This window comes from Oryctolagus cuniculus, chromosome 13, assembly GCF_964237555.1.
Source record: "Oryctolagus cuniculus chromosome 13, mOryCun1.1, whole genome shotgun sequence".
NCBI classification, from domain to species: domain Eukaryota; kingdom Metazoa; phylum Chordata; class Mammalia; order Lagomorpha; family Leporidae; genus Oryctolagus; species Oryctolagus cuniculus.
The window spans coordinates 28,693,857-28,716,605 of record NC_091444.1 but is presented as its reverse complement, the minus strand read 5'-3'; the positions used below and the strand labels follow the sequence as shown (position 1 = coordinate 28,716,605).

Genomic DNA, 22,749 nt, shown 5'->3' with positions numbered 1-22,749 from the left:
TGGCCAGAGCTGGGCCAATTCAAAGCCAGGAGCTAGGAGGTTCTTCCGGGTCTCCGACGTGGGTGCAGGGGCCCAAGAACTTAGGCCATCTTCAGCTGTTTTCCCGGGCCATAGCAGAGAGCTGGATCAGAAGTGGAGCAGCCAAAACTGCTGGCACTACAAGTAGTGGCTTTTAGCCCTATGCCATGGTGTTGGTTCCTTATCCTGCTCTTAATAACAAGGCCAAAACAATCTGTCTCTGTCTGGCCCTCCTATCCTGACATTTCTTTAAAAAAGGATTCAAAGGCTGAGGGATTTAAGGATGGGTTCCTCTCTCCAAATTGCCACATCCCTACTAACATGCAGATGGGATGAAACAAATTGGTTTGACTGAACTTGAGCTATGGGGAGACAGGCAGATAGGAGCCATGCAGTGCGTGTGATGTTGCAGGTCAGTAATGAGGCTCACAGAGCGCTGCCACTGCCCTGTTGCTCAGCGGGAAAGAGCAACTTCTGTCTGCCCCAGACCTTCTTGAGCAGAGGAGGTTGCAAGAGTAATGCAAGGGGGATGGATGCTATTCAAACAATTCACTAGGTGTTAGCAGGGTATAGCAACAGAATTAAGTCTGGGTAATTTGTTTTACAAATTTATTGGAAAGTGAGAGCTTCCATGTGTTGGTTCACTCCCCAAATGCCTGCAACTGCCAGAATCGGGCCAAGCTGAAGCCAGGAGCCAGAAGCACAATCCAGGCCTCTCATGTGGGTGGCAGGAACCCAACTACTTGAGCCATCACCTGCTGCCTCCCAGAGTCAGCATTGGTTGGTAAGCTGGAATCAGAGCATAGCCAGGAATAGAACCCGGGTGCTTGATATAGGATGTGGGCTTCCCAACTGCTGTCTATACTGGTAGGCCAAATATCCACCCCTGGGTGATGTGGTTATGATCCAGAATACAGAAATCACTATGTGCAGGGGGTCAGCAGAGACTAGTGTATAACTGCATTTTACTGTTTTTAAACAATCTATATTTAGAAATCCATAGGTGAGGGCCCAGTTTCTATATGATGCTGTGCCTAGCCTCTTCTACATAGAGGCTATGATCCAAGACCCCGAACTTGTGCCCCTCTGGGCTGCATTTGAAGTTCATCCTTCTGCCTTGGGGGAGCAAGGTGAAATATCTCAGATACTGCTGCTGGGAGGGAAAAGCAGTCTGGAGAGTCCATGGGCCAGGATGTGAGACATGCTTGTAATGTGATTTGATTGAAAAGCTTCTTGATGAGCTGGCATTGTGGTGCTGCAGGTTAAGCCACCACATGCAATGGCTGTATCCCACGTGGATGCTGGCTAAAGTTCTGTTCCAGGTACCTGCTAATGTACCTGAGGAAGCAGTGGAAGATGGTTTGGCTTCCTGCTACCCATGTGGGAGACCTGGATGGGGTTCCAGGCTGCTGACTTTGATCTGACCCAGCCCTGGCCATTGTGGCCATTTGGGGAGTGAACCAGCAGATGGAAGATCTGTCTCTCCCTCTCTCTGTAACTCTGCCTTTCAAAATAAATAAATAAATAAATAAATGTTGACAACAAAAAAATTTCTTGTTTCAATATTTGCTACATTTGCAACATGCGTGGTTGCACAGACCCTCTAACTAAAGATGGGGCGGGCGGAGCTTGGTAATCAAAACTCTTCCTTAGAGCATGATGGGGGAGGTTCATAAAAGTCCCCAGGGAGGGACTGGCACTGTGGCATGGTGGACTAAGCCCCCACTTGTGGTGCCGGCATCCCATATAGGCACAGGTTTGCATCCCGGCTGCTCCTTTTCCAATCTAGCTCTGTGCTATGGCCTAGGAAAGCAATGGAAGATGGCTCAAGTCCTTGGGCCCCTGCAGCCACATGGGAGACCTGGAAGAAGCTCCTGGCTTTTGATCGGCTCAGCTGAGCAGTTGTGGCCATCTGGGGAGTGAACCTCTCTCTTTCTTTCTCTCTGTAACTCTCTCTCACAAATAAATAATAAAAATCTTAAAAAAAAAAAAGTCCCCAGGGAATGGTGTTTTTATTCTCATTGTTGTTAGTCTGCAGTGGAATTCATGGCTTGCTTCATGGCTGGGAGTCATATGGCACCCTCAGTGCATCTGAGGTAGACCAGGGTTTGCTCCAGTTCTGCTCTTGCCTTTAGGGACCAGTGACACCTTTGGCAGGTCCTCCTCCTCCTGAAACAGTATCCTTCAATAGGACCCAAAGGGTTGGACTTGAAGTTTTAAAATCCTTCCTTCTATAAATAGCTTAAGTTCCATGATGCTGATATGTGCTTTGAGATTAGGCTCAAAGATGTCACACTATCTGATCCCTAAATCTCTGTGGCTTTCAAAGCAGGCTTATTTCTTTCCTGCCTTACCTGTCCACTGTGGGTCCATTGAAGGCTCTGCTCCCTGCTATCTTTCCAGAGACTCAGCTAACTGAGCAACAGATCCTCCCTGGACACTGCTGTTCTCAGGGCAAAGGGAGATAGAGATGGGGAACCTGGTACTGTTCTGAAGGCTTTGCATGAGGATAGCGGCCACTTTCACTGCTGTTTCAGCACTGGTCCCAAAACTGTGTCAGGGAGAGTGAGGTCGATGGGTGTGACCCTAGCAGAGGGGCCCACTGAGAGCAGCAGTGAACATTTGGAGCAGGAGCCAGGGCCTCCCACTCTCCTGTCCCCACTACCCCGTGATGGAGGCTGGGATGCTTGGATGAAAGTCTGACCAAAATCAGATCCTGAAGCTCTGCTGTTTAGATTACTGTTCCCTACTTGGGACACTTCTGCTGACTTGAATTTAGAATGACAATTCCACTTGTAGGATTGATAAGATAAATTTTTAAAAAAAGATTTATTTATTTATTTGAGACATAGAGTTAGAGAAAGGGAGAGACAGACAGAGGTATTCCATCTGCTGGTTCATTCCCCAAATGGCCGTGATGGCTGGACCTGGGCCGGTCTGAAGCCAGGAGCCAGGAGCCAGGAGCTTCTTTCAGGTCTCCCACCTGGGTGCAGGCCCAAGCATTTGGGCCATCTTCCAGTACTTTCTGAGTCCATAGCAGAGAGCTGGATCAGAAGAGGGGCAGCTGGGACATGAACTGGTGCCTATATGGGATGTTAGCGCCACAGGTGGAGGCTTAGCCCGTTAAGCCACAGCACTGGCCCCATAAGTTGTTTTTTTTTTTTTTTTTTAAGATTTTTATTTATTTATTTGACAGGTGGAGTTACAGACATTGAGAGAGAGACAGAGAGAAAGGTCTTTCTTCCATTGGTTCACTCCCCAAATGGCCACAATGGCCGGAGTACGCTGATCCAAAGCCAGGAGCCAGGTGCTTCCTCCTGGTCTCCCATGCAGGTGCAGGGCCTAAGCACTTGGGCCATCCTCCACTGCCCTCCCAGGCCACAGCAGAGAGCTGGACTGGAAGAGGAGCAACTGGGCTAGAATCTGGAGCCCATATGGGATGCCGGCACCACAGGCGGAGGATTAACCTAGTGCGCCATGGCACCGGCCCCAAGATAAGTTTTTAAAAACAGCACTTATGTGGCCTCTGAGCTCCTCGCACCTTCCTTGTGGTGCTGTGGTAGTGCCGCCCATGCTTGGAGAGCACCACATGGAGCTGCTTCATCTAGAAGATGAACAGACCTGCAGGTAGAACTCACTTGCATATATACTTAGTTCCTCATATATGAACTAAAAAGAGTGATTAAAGGTCTTGGCACCACATATCTACAGGTTGAGGATATTACGGGCCTTTAAAACAAGGTTTATATATTTATTTTATTTGAATGGCAGAGGCAGAGAGGGAGCGAGGTAGCTGTCATAATCCTCTGTGCCACAGTGCCTGGCCCCCAATGTGGGCTTTTGGAAACTTCCTTTTTAAAATTTCAGGGGAAGAAGGAACTTGGAAAAGTCCTGTATTTTCTCGCTCTGCTGTGGGAACATTCCAGATCAGTGAGGCCTCAACATCTGTCAGCTCCATTGTGATCCTTAATGACGCGGATGATCACAAAGCTGTTTCAAATTTATCCAGGTTAACCTGCATTTAATCAACAAATGAGTCTTCTCTTTAGACTGAAAACAAAAAGAAAATTTGAAAATAGAAATTTTGCCTTTATTCGGCAGTTAGAATTATGTTCACCAATCCCTAGAGGGAGAATAGAATCCTAACCCAGAACCATTCTTTGGGCTTCACCAGTCAGATGGACTATTTTCAGGTCTTTGAATATGAAAAATATTAAAAAGTTTTCCTTGGGAACTTGGGTTTTCAAAGAGGATCTCTTTGGAAAGTTGGCAAATACTTACTTTCCTGGCATGAGGCTTGTTTTTTTTTTTTTTTCTTCCCCTTTCCTCTCCACCCAAAGCTATGACAGGGTGGAGTATACTTCTGTGAAATTGCATGTTTCCAAAATAGACTCCACTGTTAGATTTTACTGGTGTTATAATTGAATCTCTAATCAAAAATAAGCAAAACCAAGCATTCTAAAAATAGAACTTCAGTTTATATTCTCTAATTTAGTCTTCATATTCCATAGAATTTCTGTATTTTGTAAAAGTGCCTTCTGTGCAAGAGCAAAACAACCAATTTCCAAGGTGGTTTTAATTTCACTCTTGTTTCTGCAGACTGGAATAGTTAAACCTGTAGTCTCATGTGGCATGAGCACTATATCATGACTGCTGTTCAACATCTCTTATAGTCTGGGTTGCTTCCAGAAGAGAGCACTGCTTTTTTTTAGATCCTCGATTTTATATCCCGGCACAAACCAAGCCTACATCCAGCCTAAATGGCAAGGATCTCTCCTGGTATTCCTTGCTACCGGATTGTGATTCACTGCTTCCTAGGTTAGTATGGACCGGCAGTAGAATTTGTTTGTGTATTAGAGAAGAGAGAGCTATAGATGAAAGTCGGGTTCAGCCAGATAAGAAAAACTAGAACTACTATTTTGCTAAATCCTGTGGATAACTTGATTGGTAATCTGTTCCCAAAGGAAGCCAGATCGCTAATAAATGATCATAGGTGATCATTTTCACCTCCAAGGTGACGGGTGAAAAAGCTGTAGCTCTGGCAGACCGTGCCAGGATAACACCTTTTAAAGTGTTGGATGTCTTGGTTGTTTAAAACTTAACCTGTAGATAGTGCATTAAAACACATGGCGGCAGTGATCCGAGCCGGTGGGCATCTCCATACGGCAGACTCTGTCTTTGCTCCCTGCAGGATGGCCCTTGGCACCTAGTAGCTCTGTGCTCTCAGGCAGTGCTTAATAAGTACGTGTCACTGTCCATCTGTCTCCTGGGCTTATAGAACAGAAAATAAGTCAGAGCCACCGAAAAAGCAAAGACACAGAGTGGAATGTATGAAACATTGTGGCAATAGGTGAGCTTCACCATCCTTTCCTACCTCAAGACTTAGTTTTCTGGTTTGTTCGTTTTGAGAATTCCATTGTCCTTTTCCTTCTTCGATAGGGCTCCTTCACATCCTGAGATTCTGCTTTTGCATACTTTTGGGTTATTTTGTTTGTATTTGGAAGATCTCTCTCTCTCTCTCTTCCTCTCTTTCTCTCTGTAACTCTGCCTTTTCAAATAAATAAATCTTTTTAAACAAGCATTTTATTTGAAAGGCAGAGGGACAGACAGAAATCCCCATCCCCTGTTTTCACTCCCCCAAATGCCTGCAAATGGCCAAGGCTGGCCAGGCTGAAGCCTGGAACTCAGAACTCCACCGAGTCTCCCATGTGGGTGGCAGGAGCCCAGGTTCTTGAATCATCACTGTTGCCTCCCAGCATGCTGATTAACATGAAGCTGGAATTGAAAACAGAGCCAGGACTCGAACCCAGGCAGTCAGATAAGGGATGTGAGTGTCCCAAGTGGCCAAGTGGTGCCTTACCCACTACACCAAATGCCCACTCCAGGGTGTACATTTCTTGATGCACAGGTGCTAACAGAAAGCATTTTTGATGGAGTTCCTGGTTTGCTGAGTAAAAAACCGTGGAACCTGAGATGGTTGATGTTAGATTTTCAGCTCAATTCTGTTTCCCTTTGCAATGGGAGACAAGCAAACAACAGTGGGAACTTGACCATAGGAATGCATGGGGTCCTCCTTCTGCAGTGTTAACTCACCTTGTGTGAAACATCCGAAAATTCACCTGGGCTGGAGACCTGAGTGTAGTGAACCGGGAAGAAAAGCAAGCCAGAAAGTAGTCATGTGGCGTATTTACTCTGAGAATTATTTAGTCTTGGATATTTTGGTTTTCTCTTGTAATGTTTCTTTAAATTCATATAAAATCATTGCTTCAGAATGTTGTCATTTAGTCTGATTCTCTTCTGTGAAGAGTCAGGTCTTGACTTTCCGCTTTCCTATCACATATTTTTGCAGCAGACTCCCTAAAACACACACACACACACACACACACACACACACACACACAAAGGGCCTTTAACTTTACACCATGTTTAAAAATTCCCCTTCCTAATGTTTCCTCCTTGTGAGTTTGTGCCCGTTCAGAAACAGCAGCACTATGACATCATTCCCATCAAAAGACTTCCAAATGTGAATTCTTAGATGAATCTCTGTTCCTGTTTGTTGGGACTTAGCTGGGTAGAAGGATTATGAGGCTGTTAAGACTGTGTGAAGAAAGAACAGTGTCCCCTGAGTTCATGAGTGCCCCAGCAGGTGTGCATGGATGCAAAAGAGTTTCTTTAAAAGCCAGTGGAGGCTGTTGTTACACACTTTTCATTCATGTAGTCAGACGATGGAGGCAAGAATTGAAATTACTGATTATGCCGGCGCCGCAGCTCACTTTGCTAATCTTCTGCCTGCGGCGCTGGCACCCTGGGTTCTAGTCCCGGTTGAGGTGCCGGATTCTGTCCTGCTTGCTCCTCTTCCAGTCCAGCTCTCTGCTGTGGCCCGCGAGTGCAGTGGAGGATGGCCCAAGTGCTTGGGCCCTGCACCCGCATGGGAGACCAGGAGGAAGCACCTGGCTCCTGGCTTCGGATCGGCGCAGTGTGCCGGCCGTAGTGGCTATTTAGGGGGTGGGCCAACAGAAGGAAGACCTTTCTCTCTGTTTCTCTCTCTCTCTCTCTCTAACTCTGCCTGTCTTAAAAAAAAAAAATAAAGAAAGAAAGAAATTACTGATTGGTGAAATCTGAAATGATTATTAATTTCTCAGGTTAAATAATCAAAGTAGGAAGAAAATAAGTCTTTAAAAAAAATAAAAAGGGAAAAGGCCAGCATAGTGGTATAGCAGATTAAGCTGCTGCCTGAAAAGCCGGATCCTATATCTGCCTGCTGGTTCAAATCCTTTGTGTTCCACTTCCAATTCAGATCCCTGTTACTGTGCCTGGGAAAGCAGCAGAGAATGGCCCAGGTCTTTAGGCCCCTGTACCCACATAGGAGACCCAGAAGAAGCTCCTGGCTTTGGCCTGGCCCAGCCCCAGCCGTTGCAGCCATTTGGGGGAGTGAACCAGCAGATGGAAGATCTGTCTCTCTCTCTCTCATCCTCTCTCTGTAACTCTTGAATTTTTTTATGGTCAGGGAATGTGGAGCCCTCAGGTGTAAAAGTCTATGGTGAGGAGATTCCACGTTTGGGTAATTGGAAGAGTGAGATTTTGTTGGCGAGGAAAAGTGGCTGTGTTTGTATCTGAGAACTGTTGTCTGGCCTGTGGCTTGATGCTGCGTATGGCCACATTCTGTCCCTCTGCACTTACTGATTGGAAAATCCACTTCAGGCTGGATAGTTGAAATGGGTGATGTTTTATGGGTTACAGATTTGTAAGGTGAAGCCCAGCTCTGAAAAGCTTAATGTACCTTTTTCCAGATGTCCTAATAGTCTGGCCTCCTTGTGGTGTGTACTACCCAGGTTTTACGTTTGAAAGATGCTGTGTTTCTTGGGTCTCTTTATGAATGTATGTTGTCCAGTATGGCTTTGGCAGTTGTGTCATTGTGGGTGTCCAGGGGCAGATGAGTGTTTTCGTTTTGGATGCTCTGGTACAAAGATCTGATCTTTATCAGTAGCTCATCCTGCTGACCCACAAGTAAGTGGTTTGACGGGCATGCTCTCTGACGCAGAGGGAATGGGATGCAACACCTGCTGCATCAGACAAAGGTAAATACAGAGAGGTCATTTCCACCCTTTGTAAAGATGGCCTTCATTGACATCACCTGTGTGTCCTACTGTGCCCATGAGGTTTGGATATGAGGGTTCTTCAAAAAGTTAACAGAAAATAAAATTAAAAGATGTGTTCATTGTGGTGCAAGAGTTTTTTGAAGTCCATGTGTGGTTTTTTAACAGTACACATTTTTCATGAACTTGATGAAGACTCCCTCACATGCATGGGTTTCAAATTTTTCACAACAAAATAAGCTTTTTTAATCCCCTGTCGCTCCCCGTCTTCGTGGGGGAACGACACTAAGCCCTGCCTAAGCTTCATATCCGAGTCACGGCACCATTATGTCGCTCCCCCTCTTCGTGGAGGAACGACACAGGACCCTGCGCTGTTCTTTTCATCTGCTCGGCCCTCCCCGGGTTTGCTGCTGGTTCTTCCCGGGTTGGCTACTGTCCCTTCCACCTCCGTGGAAGGGCATTTCCCCCTGGCCACATTCCCCACTTCCGCAGGGGAGCGGCACTCCGCCGGCCGGCTCTCTCGGGGGCTGCACAGGTGTTCCTCTTAGATGTTCCCCTTAGATGTTCCTGGTGCATGCCGTCTCTCTCCTCCTTTATAGTCCTCCTCTGCCAATCCCAACTCGGCTGAGTACGCTGCTCTCCAATCAGGAGCAAGTCCTACAGTTAATTGGTTGAACTGGAGGCAGCTGTGCGGAAGCTGTTTACTTCTCTCCCAGCGCCATATTGTGGGAGAGCAGATGCATAGAATAAGTCCTAATTCGAGTAACTTAGTCTAGTCCGGATTGCTCCCCACAGATCCCCCTTTCTTTTTATTTTTTAGCGTTGATACACGCCTGTCTTCGGTGTCCCGCGGCACACACTAGAGTTGCCACAGGCTCTTACAAGTCCTATCCATCAGGCAAACCGAATCCGGGTCCTCTCTTCGCCATGTTGTGAGGAGGTTTTTAGGCGCTGATGCGTGCCTGTGTTCGGTGCCCTGCAGCGCATACTCTGCTCTGCTAGAACTGCCTGCAGGTGTTTACAAAACCTATCAGGCAAACCGAATCCAAGCCTTCTCATTGCCGTATTGTGGGGGAGACTTATTAGTGTTGGTTTGTGCCTATCTTCGGTGACCTGCAGCTCATACTCTGGTCGAGCTTTGCTGGCGCTTACCGCCTTAAATCAGGCAGACCGAATCCAAGCCTCCTAATTGGCATGTTGAGGGGAGGCCTTATTTTTCTCTATTTCTCTATCTCCGGGCATTTCTATTTCTCCCATTTTACTTCTGTCTGCCAACATTCCTATTTCTCTTTTACTTCTAAACTTCTGTTTCTCTTATCCCCGCAGCTTTCCGGCACCTCGCCCCGCCGGCGGGTTCCCGGCTCTGCGCCGCTTCAGCCCGCGCGCCTCTCTCATCTGCGCAGCTTCCCGGCTTTGCGCAGCTCGGCTTTGCGCGCTCCGCGGTCTCCACGCTTAACCCTTTCGCGTCTGAACCACGGCCTACGCCAGCGTTCCCTATCTATTCACGCCCCGTGCTCTCTCTGCACGCGGCGGCTTCCGCGAGTAACACAGCGTAGCTTGCGTCTCCGCCACTAGGATTCAATCTAAGTTCCCCGGGCTAGCCTGGCGAATTCAACCCAGCGTACGTCTCCGCCCCACGATTTGGCTTCCCGTCCTTTGCTCCCCGGGCTAATCAGACGGATCCCAATCTGGCTTACGTCTCAGCTTCTGGTTTCAACTTTTCGCCCCCTATTCCCGGGCTAACTTGAGAACCCCAAAGTGGCTTTCGTTTCCGCCTTGGCCTGCCCCCCACGGCTTCAATTTCCCTAACAGTTTTCTCTACCCGGTATGTTTCCCCAAGCTTTCCTCCAACGATATTCCTCCCTCATTTCTCCTGGCCTCTCCCCACAGTCCGCGTCCGAATCTGTTTGTTCTAGCTTTCACTTTCGCTTTCGACCTTAGAGATTTCTCCCAGCTTCCCCCCGTAGTCCGTATCCGAGTCTATGCCTAGGCTTTCAATAGCTTCTTCCGGCTCCTTTTTCGTCCGGCTTTTCCCTAGGCTGTTTCGAGTCTATGCCTAGGCTTTCAATAGCTTCTTCCGGCACCCTTTTCGTCCGGCTTTTCCCTAGGCTGTTTGCTAGTCTATGCCTAGGCTTTCAATAGCTTCTTCCGGCTCCTTTTTCGTCCGGCTTTTCCCTAGGCTGTTTGCTAGTCTCTCTCTCCGGTATTTTCCCTAGGCTGTTTGCTAGTCTCTCTCTCCGATATTTTCCCAATTCTTCCCGTTTCTTCCCGTTTCTTCCCTCCTAAGTTTACTATCCGTCCTAGGTTTCCTATCCGTCCTAGGTTTTCTATCCGAGTCACGGCACCATTATGTCGCTCCCCGTCTTCGTGGGGGAACGACACTAAGCCCTGCCTAAGCTTCATATCCGAGTCACGGCACCATTATGTCGCTCCCCCTCTTCGTGGAGGAACGACACAGGACCCTGCGCTGTTCTTTTCATCTGCTCGGCCCTCCCCGGGTTTGCTGCTGGTTCTTCCCGGGTTGGCTACTGTCCCTTCCACCTCCGTGGAAGGGCATTTCCCCCTGGCCACATTCCCCACTTCCGCAGGGGAGCGGCACTCCGCCGGCCGGCTCTCTCGGGGGCTGCACAGGTGTTCCTCTTAGATGTTCCCCTTAGATGTTCCTGGTGCATGCCGTCTCTCTCCTCCTTTATAGTCCTCCTCTGCCAATCCCAACTCGGCTGAGTACGCTGCTCTCCAATCAGGAGCAAGTCCTACAGTTAATTGGTTGAACTGGAGGCAGCTGTGCGGAAGCTGTTTACTTCTCTCCCAGCGCCATATTGTGGGAGAGCAGATGCATAGAATAAGTCCTAATTCGAGTAACTTAGTCTAGTCCGGATTGCTCCCCACAATCCCCCCCCCTTTTTTGCAAACTTTTAAAAGCACCCTCTTATGGTTCAAGTATGTGCTTATAAATTTGCTTGTTCCTCTCTTCCCACGAACAGATATCAGTATTACCTGCAAGTCAAAAAGGACGTGCTTGAAGGGCGCCTGCGGTGTACGTTGGAGCAGGTGATCCGGCTGGCCGGCTTAGCCGTGCAAGGTAAGGTGCAGTGAGGACCGGCGTGCCAGACTGCGTCTCCTGTGTGACCGTGGTGGTGCTGACCCCTCAGAGTCCAAAGTTAGATTGACTCAAGGGATCCCCCAGTCATGCTCCCTTTCCATTTTAAGGTATCTCAGCAAAAATGCAAACTTAGTGATTTTTTGGTGGCACGGTGGGAGACTTCTCAAAGCTCTGTGCAAACTGCTCATGCTTATATAATTACAATTTTATTTGAGGAAATTGCTTTTATCCTGTTTTAATTAAAGCTGCATTTCAGGGCTTGTGGGACATTTTTCTCACAATTATTCCACTGCACCATGTGGTCATATTCTGTGGCTTGAGGCTATGAATGTGTGACTGTCATAACAGTGTCAAGTTAGATGGCCTTTTTAAAAAAGATGTACTTATTTATTTGAAAGGCATTGTGAGAGAGGGATGAGGAAGCAGAGAGGGAGGGAGGAGGAGAGAGAGACAGAAAAAAAAAAAAATCTTCCATCTTCTGGTTCACTCCTAAGTGTTCGCAACAGCAGAAAGTTGGCCAGACTGAACTAGGAACTCCTTCCAGTGTCCGACATGGATAACAGGAACCCAGTCCTTGGACCATCATCCATTACCTCCCAGGCATATTAGCAGGAAGCTGGATCAGAAGCACCAGGACTCAAACCAGGCACTCTCATACTGGAAGTGGGTATCCAGAGCAGCAACTTAACCCACAATGCCTGCTTCAGTTCTGAGAGCTTTAAATGTTGTACTGTAATTTATTTTATTTATTTATTTATTTATTTATTTATTGACAGGCAGAGTGGACAGTGAGAGAGAGAGACAGAGAGAAAGGTCTTCCTTTTCCGTTGGTTCACCCCCCAATGGTCACTGTGGCTGGCGTGCTGCGGCCGGCACACCGCGCTGATCCGAAGCCAGGAGCCAGGTGCTTCTCCTGGTCTCCCATGCGGGTGCAGGGCCCAAGCACTTGGGCCATCCTCCACTTTACTCCCGGGCTACAGCAGAGAACTGGACAGGAAGAGGAGCGACCGGGACTAGAACCCTGTGTGCCGGCGCTGCAGGCGGAGGATTAGCCTATTGAGCCATGGTGCTGGCTTGTACTGTAATTTATTCTAATACAATTAGAGAGATAAATTCAAAATCCACTATTGCAACAAATTTGTATTGGAGTGAATGTACCTTTCAGCCTGTCCTATTTAGATTTATCAGACAGCTGCTTTTTAGCTTCTTTAAATTGTGATGTCTGGTTACCTTTTTTCTTTCTTTCTTTTTTTTTTTTTTTTTTTTTAAGATTTGTTTATTTGGAAGGCATAGAACGGGAGAGATCTTCTGTTGGTTTACTCCCCAATGGCCCCAACAGCTTGACTGGGGCAGGCCAGAGCCAGGAGCATGGAGTTCCATCCAGGTCTCCCACGTGGGTGGCAAAGGAGTGCTGTCTTCTGCTGCTTTCCCAGCACACTGGCAGGGAGCTGGGTGGGAAGTGAACAGCTGGGACTTGAACTGGCTCTTGTATGGGATGCCAGCGTCACAGGCAGTGGCTTAGCCCACTGCGCCACAATGCCAGCCCCAGATGTCTGGGTGCCTTTTATGTGTATTTATACTTTGCTGTTTCTGGATTTGTGGCTTACCTGCATTTAGTTATATTGAAAATAAGAAGATAGTAATACAGTGTTTGAAAAGAAACTTATTTCCCTTTCTGTCGTTATTTTCTTGAAGATCAGCAATGTCCGAGTGTCAGCCCATCAGCAGCTGGGTTCCCACCATGTGCACTGCTGTCTTGGCAGCTATGGACTGACCTCCTCATCCCACACTCTGAACTGAAGGCAGACCTTTGGGTTCTAGATGTCCAAAGAGCCCTCCTTTGTCCCCTTTATCCGGGAATATTTAGTAGGTACTGTTACATGTGGGATTCCTGTACAGTTGTTACTGTGGATGGAAACAGACAAACTGTGTCATATCACATCTGTCCCTATAAAGGCTAGAAGGGGAAGAAGCACTGAGCAGTTAAGGTAGAAAAGCCAGTGGTAGCCTCACTGAGACAATGGGAGGCACCATTAAGAGAGGAGACATAAGATCTAGTAGGTCCCTCACTGTGAGTGGGTCTTTCTCCTTTTCAGAGGCTTTCTCTGCTGTTAGCTTCATTTACTCTCCCTACTCATTAGGCTTAATACAGGTGTTGTGGAAATTGGTTTTCTTTTTCTATTGGGTCTTTGAAGCTGGCATTCAGTGTGATGAAACCTCCTCCAGCTATATTGTTTTTAAAATAAAGTAAGTAATAATTGTGTAACATAGATATAATATGTGAACATAATAGCACAGTGTAACACATAGACATAATACTAATTATATAATCATTATTTTAAAACGATTCTCCTGAGAACCCTCATTGGTTCATTAGAAAGGGAACACTAACAGAAATGGCAGCTGTAATGGAATGTGGTAACTGATCACTCAAGTTAAAGGGAAGCAGAGAGAGTGACTTCCGCTTCTCTGCACTGCGGCACCTGGCTGCTGATGAGATTTGTACAGTTGCTGTCTCAGCAGCTTCCTCACGTTGACCTTGGTCCTCTCTGTGTTTCCCTTCATTCTATATTGATAACTGCCCTTCAAGATACCTGATTCCATGTCTGTCAGATGTTAAATCTTTCCCAGGAAGTTAAAATCTCACATAGCACTTTTGTGTGTGTGTGTGTGTGTGTGTGTGTGTGTGTGTGACAGAGTGAAATAGATAAAAAGCGATACATTTATATATTTATTATGTTGGTTCTCTGTGTTGTTTGCTGTTGCTCAGACATACCATAGTGAGATGAGAAAAGGACAATGTGGCGTTTTTGGCATCTTGCAACATGTGCCGTTGTTTAGGAGGTATAAAGAGTCTGCAGTCCAAGGGTAGCTCACAGGGGGAATTTCCAGCTGCAAACCTATGAAAAGATGCAGATGGGTTTGACATCTTTAGTTCTCCAGACAAATCTTGAGTATAAAAGTCCCCTTGGCAGATATTCTTAAAACAAATTAATGAGTATTTAACAAATATATATTTGTTTTAATTTTTTAAAATAGCCTATAGGAATCACTTTCACATTTCTCCATTCCATTCTTTTTGAAAATTAGGTAGTAGTTCTCACATGCTGATATTTACAGTATTGCTAGGTGAAAGTGATAACTATCGAACACATCTTGGTATTAATTTTGGTTAATAATGCAGAAATAGGACAAAGTAGGAAAAATAAATGTGATGATAGATTTTTTACTCCATTCTAAATTTCATACAGTGAACACTATGCCTCACCCTTCTTTCTTCCTAGCTGATTTTGGAGACTATCATCAATTTGATTCTCAAGATTTCCTCAGAGAGTATGTGCTGTTTCCTATGGTAAGTATAACTGCTGTTTTGTGTGTTTGTTTTTTGCTGAATTTTCTACCTTCTTTGGATCTTTGATTTTTCCTTTTGAAAATATCAGAGGATTTAAGTGTACATATCCCATGGAAGGAAATCAATAAAAACTTTAAAAAACATACTGAGACTCAGTATTAAAGATACTGTCTCCTGCCTCAAGACACTTTCCTGATTTCCTGTTAATTTCTTGTTAATATAGAAGACCTCTATTGATTTCTTTAGGTGCATTTTATAACTTGTAGCTTTACATAATTTATCAATTCTGTAAGTTTTGTGAGGTCCTTTGGGTTTCCTATATATAAGTTTATATTGTTAGCCAGCAGGGACAGTTTCACTTCTTTTTCTGTTTGGGTGCATTTTATTTCTTTTTCTTGCTCAGTTGTTTTGGCTGGGGCTTCCAGGATCTTGCTGAATAGGAATGCAGAGAGTGGATAAAAACCAATCCATTTACAACAGCCCCCTCCCCCAGTACTCAGGAGTGAATTTAACCAAGGAGGTGAAAGACCTTTACATTGAAAACTATAAATCACTGATAAAAGAAATGATAGATGATACCAATGGAAAAACACCCTGTTTTCAGGGAAAGATCAGTAATGTAACATGTCCATACTATACAAAATGATAGAGATTCAGTGCAGTCCCTATAAAAATTCTAATGTTATTCTTCACAGAAATTAAAAACAGCAATCCTAAAATTTGTATGGAACCACAAAAAACTCCAAATAGCCAAAACAATCTTGAGCAGAAAGAACAAAGCTGGGCTCATCATACTACCAGACTGTATTACTGTAACTGTATTACAGAGCTGCGGTACCCATCATAGTGTGGTACTGGTATCTAAACAGCTTGTTGACCAATGGGATTAGGCCACAGAACCCTGAAATAAACCCACCCACCTATGGTCAGTTGTTCTTTCACTAAGGGGCCGAAAATATAAAATGAGAGATCATTTAATAAACGATGTTGAGAAAGCTGGGTGTGGACATGCGCAGGAATGCAACTGGATCTTTATGTTACCCATTATGTAATAATCAACTCAAAATGGCTAAGAGGCTTAAGACCTGAAACTACATTTTTTTTTTTTTTTTTTTTTTTACAGGCAGAGTTAGAGAGACAGAGAGAAAGGTTTTCCTTTTTCGGTTGGTTCACCCCCCAAGTGGCCGCTATGGCCAGCAAGTTGTGGCCGGCACGCTGCGCTGATCCAAAGCCAGGAGCCAGGTGCTTCCTCCTGGTCTCCCATGGGGTGCAGGGCCCAAGCACTTGGGCTACCCTCCACTGCCCTCCCAGGCCACAGCAGAGAGCTGGACTGGAAGAGGAGCAACCGGGACAGAATCCAGCGCCTCAGCCAGGACTAGAACCCGGGGTGCTGGTGCTGCAGGCGGAGGATTAGCCTAGTGAGCCGTGGTGCTGGCCAAAACTACAATTATTGGAAGAAAACACAGGGAAAATGATACATTGGTCTGGGCAGTGATTTCTTATGTATGACCCCCAAAGCACAGACAATAAAAATAGAATTGCATCAAACTGAAAACTTCCGCATAGCAAAGGAAACAATCAAAATGAAGAAACAATTGGGAGAAAATAATCTGCATATTATACGTCAGATAAAAATCTCAGATCCAGCATCTATAAAGAACTCAGACTGCTTTATATCAGGAAAACAACCCTAATTAAAAAATGAACAAAGTACCTGAATAGCCATTTCTCAAGACACACAGAAGGCCAACAGATAAATTAAAAAATGCTCAATATCACTAATCATCAGGGAGACAAAACCATGATGAGATATCATTTATACCTGTTAGAATGGCTAGTATCAAAACAATGGAAGATAGCAAGTGTTGAAAGAATGGAGGGAGGGGGTAGCCAATGCTGTAGCCGTAAGGGTTGAACCACCACTTGCGGTATTGGCATCCCATGTGCCAGTTTGAGTCCTGGCCGCTCTGCTTCCAGTCCAGCTCCCTGCTGGTGGGTCTTGGAGGGCAGTGAAGGATGACCCAGGTCCTTGGGTACCTGCACCCACTTGGGAAACCTGGCTCCTTGGCCTGGCCTGGCCTGGCTCTGGCTTTTATGGCTATTTGGGGTGTGGACCAGCAGGTGGAGGCTGGCTCTCTCTCTCTCTCTCATTCTGCCTTAAAAAAGAGAGAAAGAACGAACTTGGGGAAAATATCCCCTTGTACCTTATAGGTAGGACAGTATATTAATATAGCCATCATGGAAAATAGTCACCAGTTCTCAAAAAAAAAACTAAAGATAGAATTATGTTTGGATTTATCAGTTCCATTTCTGGTGTAAATCCAAAGAAACTGAAATCAGTATGTCAAAGAGATGTCTGCACTCACATGTTTATTTTGGCAGTATTCAAAGTAGCTAAGATATGCAAACAACCTAGGTGTCCATAAACTGATGAATGGATTAAAATGGTATGCAAAAATAATGGAGTACTCTTCAGCCTTAAAAGAGAATGCAGTTTTATCATTTGCCACAACACGAGTGCTTCTAGAGAACATTATGCTTGGTGAAATAAATCAGGCACAGAAAGAAAAGCATTGCATGATCTCACTTGTATGTGGGATCGAAAACTGGGACTCTTAGAAGTGGAGAATAGAGTAGGGGTTCGAGGAGGTGAAGGGATGCTGGAGGAGACAGAATTTGGTCCAAGGAACAGTTTCAGTTACGTAGTAGGAATGCAGTCTGGTGCTCTCTTACACAACAAGGTGACTGCACTTAACTAATCATGTAAATTTCATGTAAATTTGCTTAAAGAGTAGATTTTAAAGGTTCCTTCCACACACACACACACACACACACACAAAGAACAAGTGGGATGATGCCTGTGTTAATCTGCCTGATTTGCTCATTCTGCAGTGCCACATGTGTTGAATCATCGCAGTGTACCCCATCACAGTGTGCTGTTTGCCAATAAAAAGATGGTGGAAGACACTTTGCTGCCATGCTCCCCCTCCCCATCACTCTCTTCCCCTCTAGCGCTCTACCGTCTTCCTTTCTGAACACACTGAGCCTGTTCCCACCCCAGAGGCTTTCCACTGGGTTTCCTCTACCTGCAAGGCTCTGCTCCTTTGCTCTGTGCCATTTTGATCTGCATCCAAGTATCTTCCTTTTCTTGACCACCTACCTAGCTCATTCACCCGAGCCATTAACCACTTCCTGTTGAATCACTGTGTGTGTGTGTGTGTGTGCATGTAAGTGCATATTTCAGAGCTCTCTCAGTACCTGAAATTGCCCCCTCTTCCCGATTTGTGTTTTTATTGTCAGCTAGAATGCCCTGAGGGAGTCTCTCCATCTTGTCCATTGTTGTCTAGTACATACTCATGCTCATAAGAGCTTGTCCCATGAAATGAATGCAGTAAAATGCCCCTTCCGGTGTTGGATTAGATGTGAGACTCGTTTTTTAACTCCTGGGCAATCTCTGGTGGATGGTTGTTTGATAGCTTCAGTGTATATGAGAAGTTTCAATGAGGAAGGACTCAAACATCTGAAAAGCCATCTTAGGGAAACACTAAAAGCATTCCAACATTCTGGCTCTGATTCTGGGTATCAGAATCATTCATTGCTTGTTTTTCTGATCCACTGTTTCACCCAAAGTACTGATGTGGGTAGCTAATACCTAAGGGATAAAATTGTAGAAGACTTGACGCTTACTCGCAAGGAGAGTACACTGTGTTTGGGTAAATAGGGAGTTTGCAAAATCAGAAGGCAATGCCAAGTGCAATCACGTACATGGGATTTTATGTGGTGAGAGGTCACCTGTACTTGGGGGATTAGGGAAGGCTTAAAGACTAATGGAGTGTGAGCTGTGTCTTAACAGATGGCAGGGTTGTGTCAGGCAGAGATGACAAGCAAGAAATGATTGAGGCAGAGAAGAGCTGAGGTGCCCTGAGTGGTTGGGAGAGTCCGCTGGCCAGACTGACTTAGCTCGATGGTGTCAGAGGGGAATCTTGGCTGAAGCTGAGAGCCTCTGAGCAGTTAAGAGTCCTGGGGCTTCTTCTAGGGTTTTGCAGGTCCTGCACTTTGAGAACTGCTGGATTCGAGCAGTGAGACCAGTTGAGGAAGGAGATCAGCTCAGAATCTGCTCGTCTGGGCAAGAGATAGGACTTAGGTGTTAGCAGTGAGATAAAAACAAGAAAGCATTGCAAGAGATTTTGAAAGTTAAATGCTATGTGGGAGAAAAGTCAAGTGTCTGGTAATAAAGGCTTTAAGTTTTGAGAGACTAGGATGAAAAAGACTGGAGCTTTTATCCATTTTCTTTGCACGAAATGAATTTAAATTGATTCCAGGCTCACCATGTTCTTAGAGGTTAGGGAAATAATACAGATCTTTAACTTTTTATGAATAGCTCTATTATTCATATTCTTACTCTCTTCCAGAAAACAACAGTATTATCTTCTGTGCCTGCTGTTTTTAATGCCTTACTAATTCTACCCGTGAAATCAACCTCCATTCAAAAAAATTAGCATGTTGCTTAGCAGAGAATTTCATACGAGGAGTTAGTGTCAATAGGCTTGAATCAACATTTCTGATGTCTCAGGAGGAGTTAGTGTCAATAGGCTTGAATCAATATTTCTGACATCTCAGAAGTCAGGATGTTTTCTAGTGTGCTTTTGGGAGGAAAGGGAAACTCAAACATGATTTTAGTGAGTACGTTTTTATGTCAGATGGAATTACTGCCATTAGAGGTGGAGAAATTTCCAATTTGTTTTCCACCTTCACTCTCATTAAAATCCTTTGTCACATTGCCTGGAGGAGGAGAATAGGGTTGGATGCTATGCAGAGTTTTCAAAGAGGACAGCAGCATATTTGAGTTTAGATGGTGAAGGCGTCGATTGGTCAAAGGGCTATGCAGCAGTAATGGAGTTCCTTTGAGCTACGTGCATCCCCCCCCCCCGCAGCAAGGCTGTGTCTTTATGGGGCTCAGAGCACATCAGGGGCTTCAGAAACCCAGACTTCGTCAGCCTCACTGTCGGACAAACAAATGAACACTGATGATCTGAGGTCTAAAATTGCTGTCTTCAGAGTGGAGCTGCTAGCCAGGGATGGCTGTTTACATTAAAACTAATTAAATAAAATAGAAAATTCTGTTCCTTCCTTTCATTGTCTCCATTGCAGGTACTTGGTAGCCATGTGTGTCTGTGGCTACTAATGTTTCCATCACCTTTGGAAGGCCTGCGGCAGACACTGAGGATGCGTGTGTCTGGGCTGTGACTGTGCTGGCTGCTGCCATCTACTCCACTTCCCCAGCAAGTGCATCTACTCTTAACTCCCCGCCTCCCCCCGTGTTGTATGCTGGGTGCTCTGTGTCCTGTGGTTCATAGCCCAGTTGCCGAGCAGTGCAGTGCCAGTATCCTGGCTATACCCTTGCTATAGTGTATGACCTTGGGCAAATTACTTAACCTCTCTAGAGCTTTCTTTTTTCATCTTACATGAGGGTAACATAAGCCTAAGTCCTTAGGGGCACTAAAGGAGTTCATGTGATGGAGTCTCAGTATTTATTTAGTTTTCATCTTGTTAGTAGTAGTAGTAGTAGTATTCTGTCTCTGTGTGATGCAAACAGGTAACTTTCCAGATGGCCTCACTGTATTCATCTAACAGTGTAAACTGACAGGACTGATACCCAGTGCAGTTGTTAACACACCCCTTGAGAGTCCGGCATCACATATCAAAGTGCCTGGGTTCAAGCCCCAGCTACGCTCTTCATTCTAGCTTCTTGCCAATGTGCTCCCTGGGAGGCAACAGGTGATGGCTCAGGTCATTGAATTCCTGCCACTTATGTGGGGAAACCTGGATTAAGTTCATGGCTCTTGGCTTGGGCCTTGCCCAGTCCCAGCTATTGAGAACATTTGAGAAGTAGACTGGCAGATGGGAGATCTCTGTCTCCCTGCCTTTCAAATATTTTTTAATATAAACAGAGGATAGGCAGAAGGTACAAATCATCATTGACCAGCTTTATATCATTTGAGGAACTGGGAATTATATGTTGCATAATGAGTTCCGTTCAAGAAACATCAATCACTTACTATATTTTGACAGTTCCTAAGCTGTCGTTGAGGAAAAGCCCTGTTAGAGCCCTTAAGTGATGTGAAGAGGAATGGCTGTCCTCGAAGTGCCTAAATCCAACAGGAAAGCAATGGGCATGCAGCGAACTAAGCAGGAAACGCAGGAGGCAGGCCGTGCGGAGGGCTGCAAGAGCAGCAAGGCTTGCATCTGGCTGGGTGAGGGCAAGGGAAGTGGGGCGTAAAGGGACTGCATGGCTCTTCCAGCAAGGGTGGGCATGAGTTTGAGGATATAAAAGCAGCTGGTGCTAAGGGAGAGGAGTTTGCCTGAGGCCGTGGACCCTTGGGAGGGAAGGTCTAGGAGGGAAGGCTGGGTCACTCTGAAGAATGGGCTGAATGCCTGGCCCAGGTGTTGACCTAATTGAGTTGGCAGTGGGGAGCCATGGAAGGCTGTAAACTTTCTGCTTGCTTCCACTGGGGCTTTCAAAGAGAAGAATGCATTCCTTTGGTGGGGGAGGGAAGATGGGATGAATGGCTGTGTTTGATCTTACAAAGTAACCGAATTTGTCAAATGTCATTTCTTCAGCGGAGAAAAGAACAAAGTTAAGTACACAGGGCGCTCCACAGGTGTGCGGCTGTGTACAGGCATGCATGCCACCATTTTTCATTCATGCAGGGACCACTCTCACATGTCTCCCTGATGGGGCCCATACCTCAGGGAGGCCCCAGGCACAGATGGAGGTGGTTGAGTGGAGTGCAGTAGTGGTGGGGGGAGGGAGACCTTGGGACATTTTTTTGTTTCTAAAACTAGGAAAAGGGGGTTTAGTAGAACCCTTTTTGATCTTCCCTTACCTTTATTTTCTTGTGTTGCGACATGACTCTTGGTAGCTTTTCAGAATTAGTGTCAGGTTATGACTGCTGCTCAGTACTGAGTTGCACCTGCCTAGCTGAGTAAATAAGCCCCATCTTTTTTGTTGTTGTTTGTTTGTTTTTAAGATTTATTTAAGTATGACATAGGGAGAGAGACAGAATCTTCCATCTGCTGGTTCACTCCCAGATGGCCACAACAGCTGCGGATCCCAGAATTCCATCCAGGTCTCCCATGTGGGTGGCAGGGGCCCAAGTATTTGGCCCATTTTCCATGGCTTTCCCAGGCTCATTCCCAAGGAACTGGATTGGAAGGGGAGCAGCCAGGGTCTGGAACTGGTGCTTATAATGGAACTTTGTCATCACAGGTGGTGGCATGACCCCCTGTACCACAGTGCCAGCCCCACCCTGTGGTATCTTTGTTCTTCCACAACATAAAACAGAAACTGTTGAGCTTATTTCTTATCATGATCTGAGTCATCTCAATGGATGGCTGAATAGGAAATAGCAACTTAGTAAGTTAACATGTGAAAAACAAGAGTTGCCAGTGATTCCTTCTGTCTTCTCTGGGGTCTCTTATGAACTATAAATTTAGAATCTAAAAACTTAGAATTTCCAGGATATAGTTATATGCTCATTTTTCAGTTGTAAAAAAAAAAGTGCTTTTTCACATTTAATTATCTGATATAGAATGTTTCTTACAGTTTGAAGTACACATTTTGGAATGGATGGCTTCTAACATGAAATGTTAGGTTGGAGGTAAATCTTCATATAGTTTATCCATCAGTATTTATGGGGCACGGGGTCCAGGACCCCCAAGGATACCATAGTCTGTGGATGCTCAGGTTCCTTCCGAATGGCACAATATTGCATCAAACCTACAAACATCCTCTCACACACTTTAAATCATCTCTAGATTACAAGTAATATCTAATACAATGTAAATGCTAAGTAGTTATTGTATTGTTGGGGAACAAAGACATGACAACACCCTCAGTGTTGGCTTGGTTGTTTTTCCAGGTATCTTCAGTCCCTACTTGATGGGATCCATAGATGCAGAACCCATGGATTGAACATGCAAGACATTTTTGAGAGACAGGCAGATAGGGATAAAAGGAAAAGAAAAGCAAAACAAAGCTCTTCCCAGGCACTGCAGATTGTAGAGGACAACCCATGTTATACTTGCAGTAACCCAAGGTGTAATGGCTAACCTTCTAACCACAGAAATGAACACTCAGTTTTTATTTTATTTTTTTTTGACAGATAGACAGTGAGGGA

The 22,749-nt window shown here is 45.5% G+C and overlaps 1 protein-coding gene across 3 annotated transcripts in view; it reads left to right on the top strand.

Moving 5' to 3' along the window:
• PTPN14 (protein tyrosine phosphatase non-receptor type 14) overlaps positions 1 to 22,749 on the top strand; it is a 195,748-nt gene that overhangs the window by 119,681 nt on the left and 53,318 nt on the right. For all 3 annotated transcript variants that reach the window (XM_002717512.5, XM_070055315.1, XM_051820557.2), the window contains exons 4-5: positions 11,099 to 11,196; positions 14,502 to 14,569. In XM_002717512.5, the coding sequence (XP_002717558.3) occupies positions 11,099 to 11,196; positions 14,502 to 14,569 (166 nt within the window). The remainder of the gene's footprint in view (positions 1 to 11,098; positions 11,197 to 14,501; positions 14,570 to 22,749) is intronic.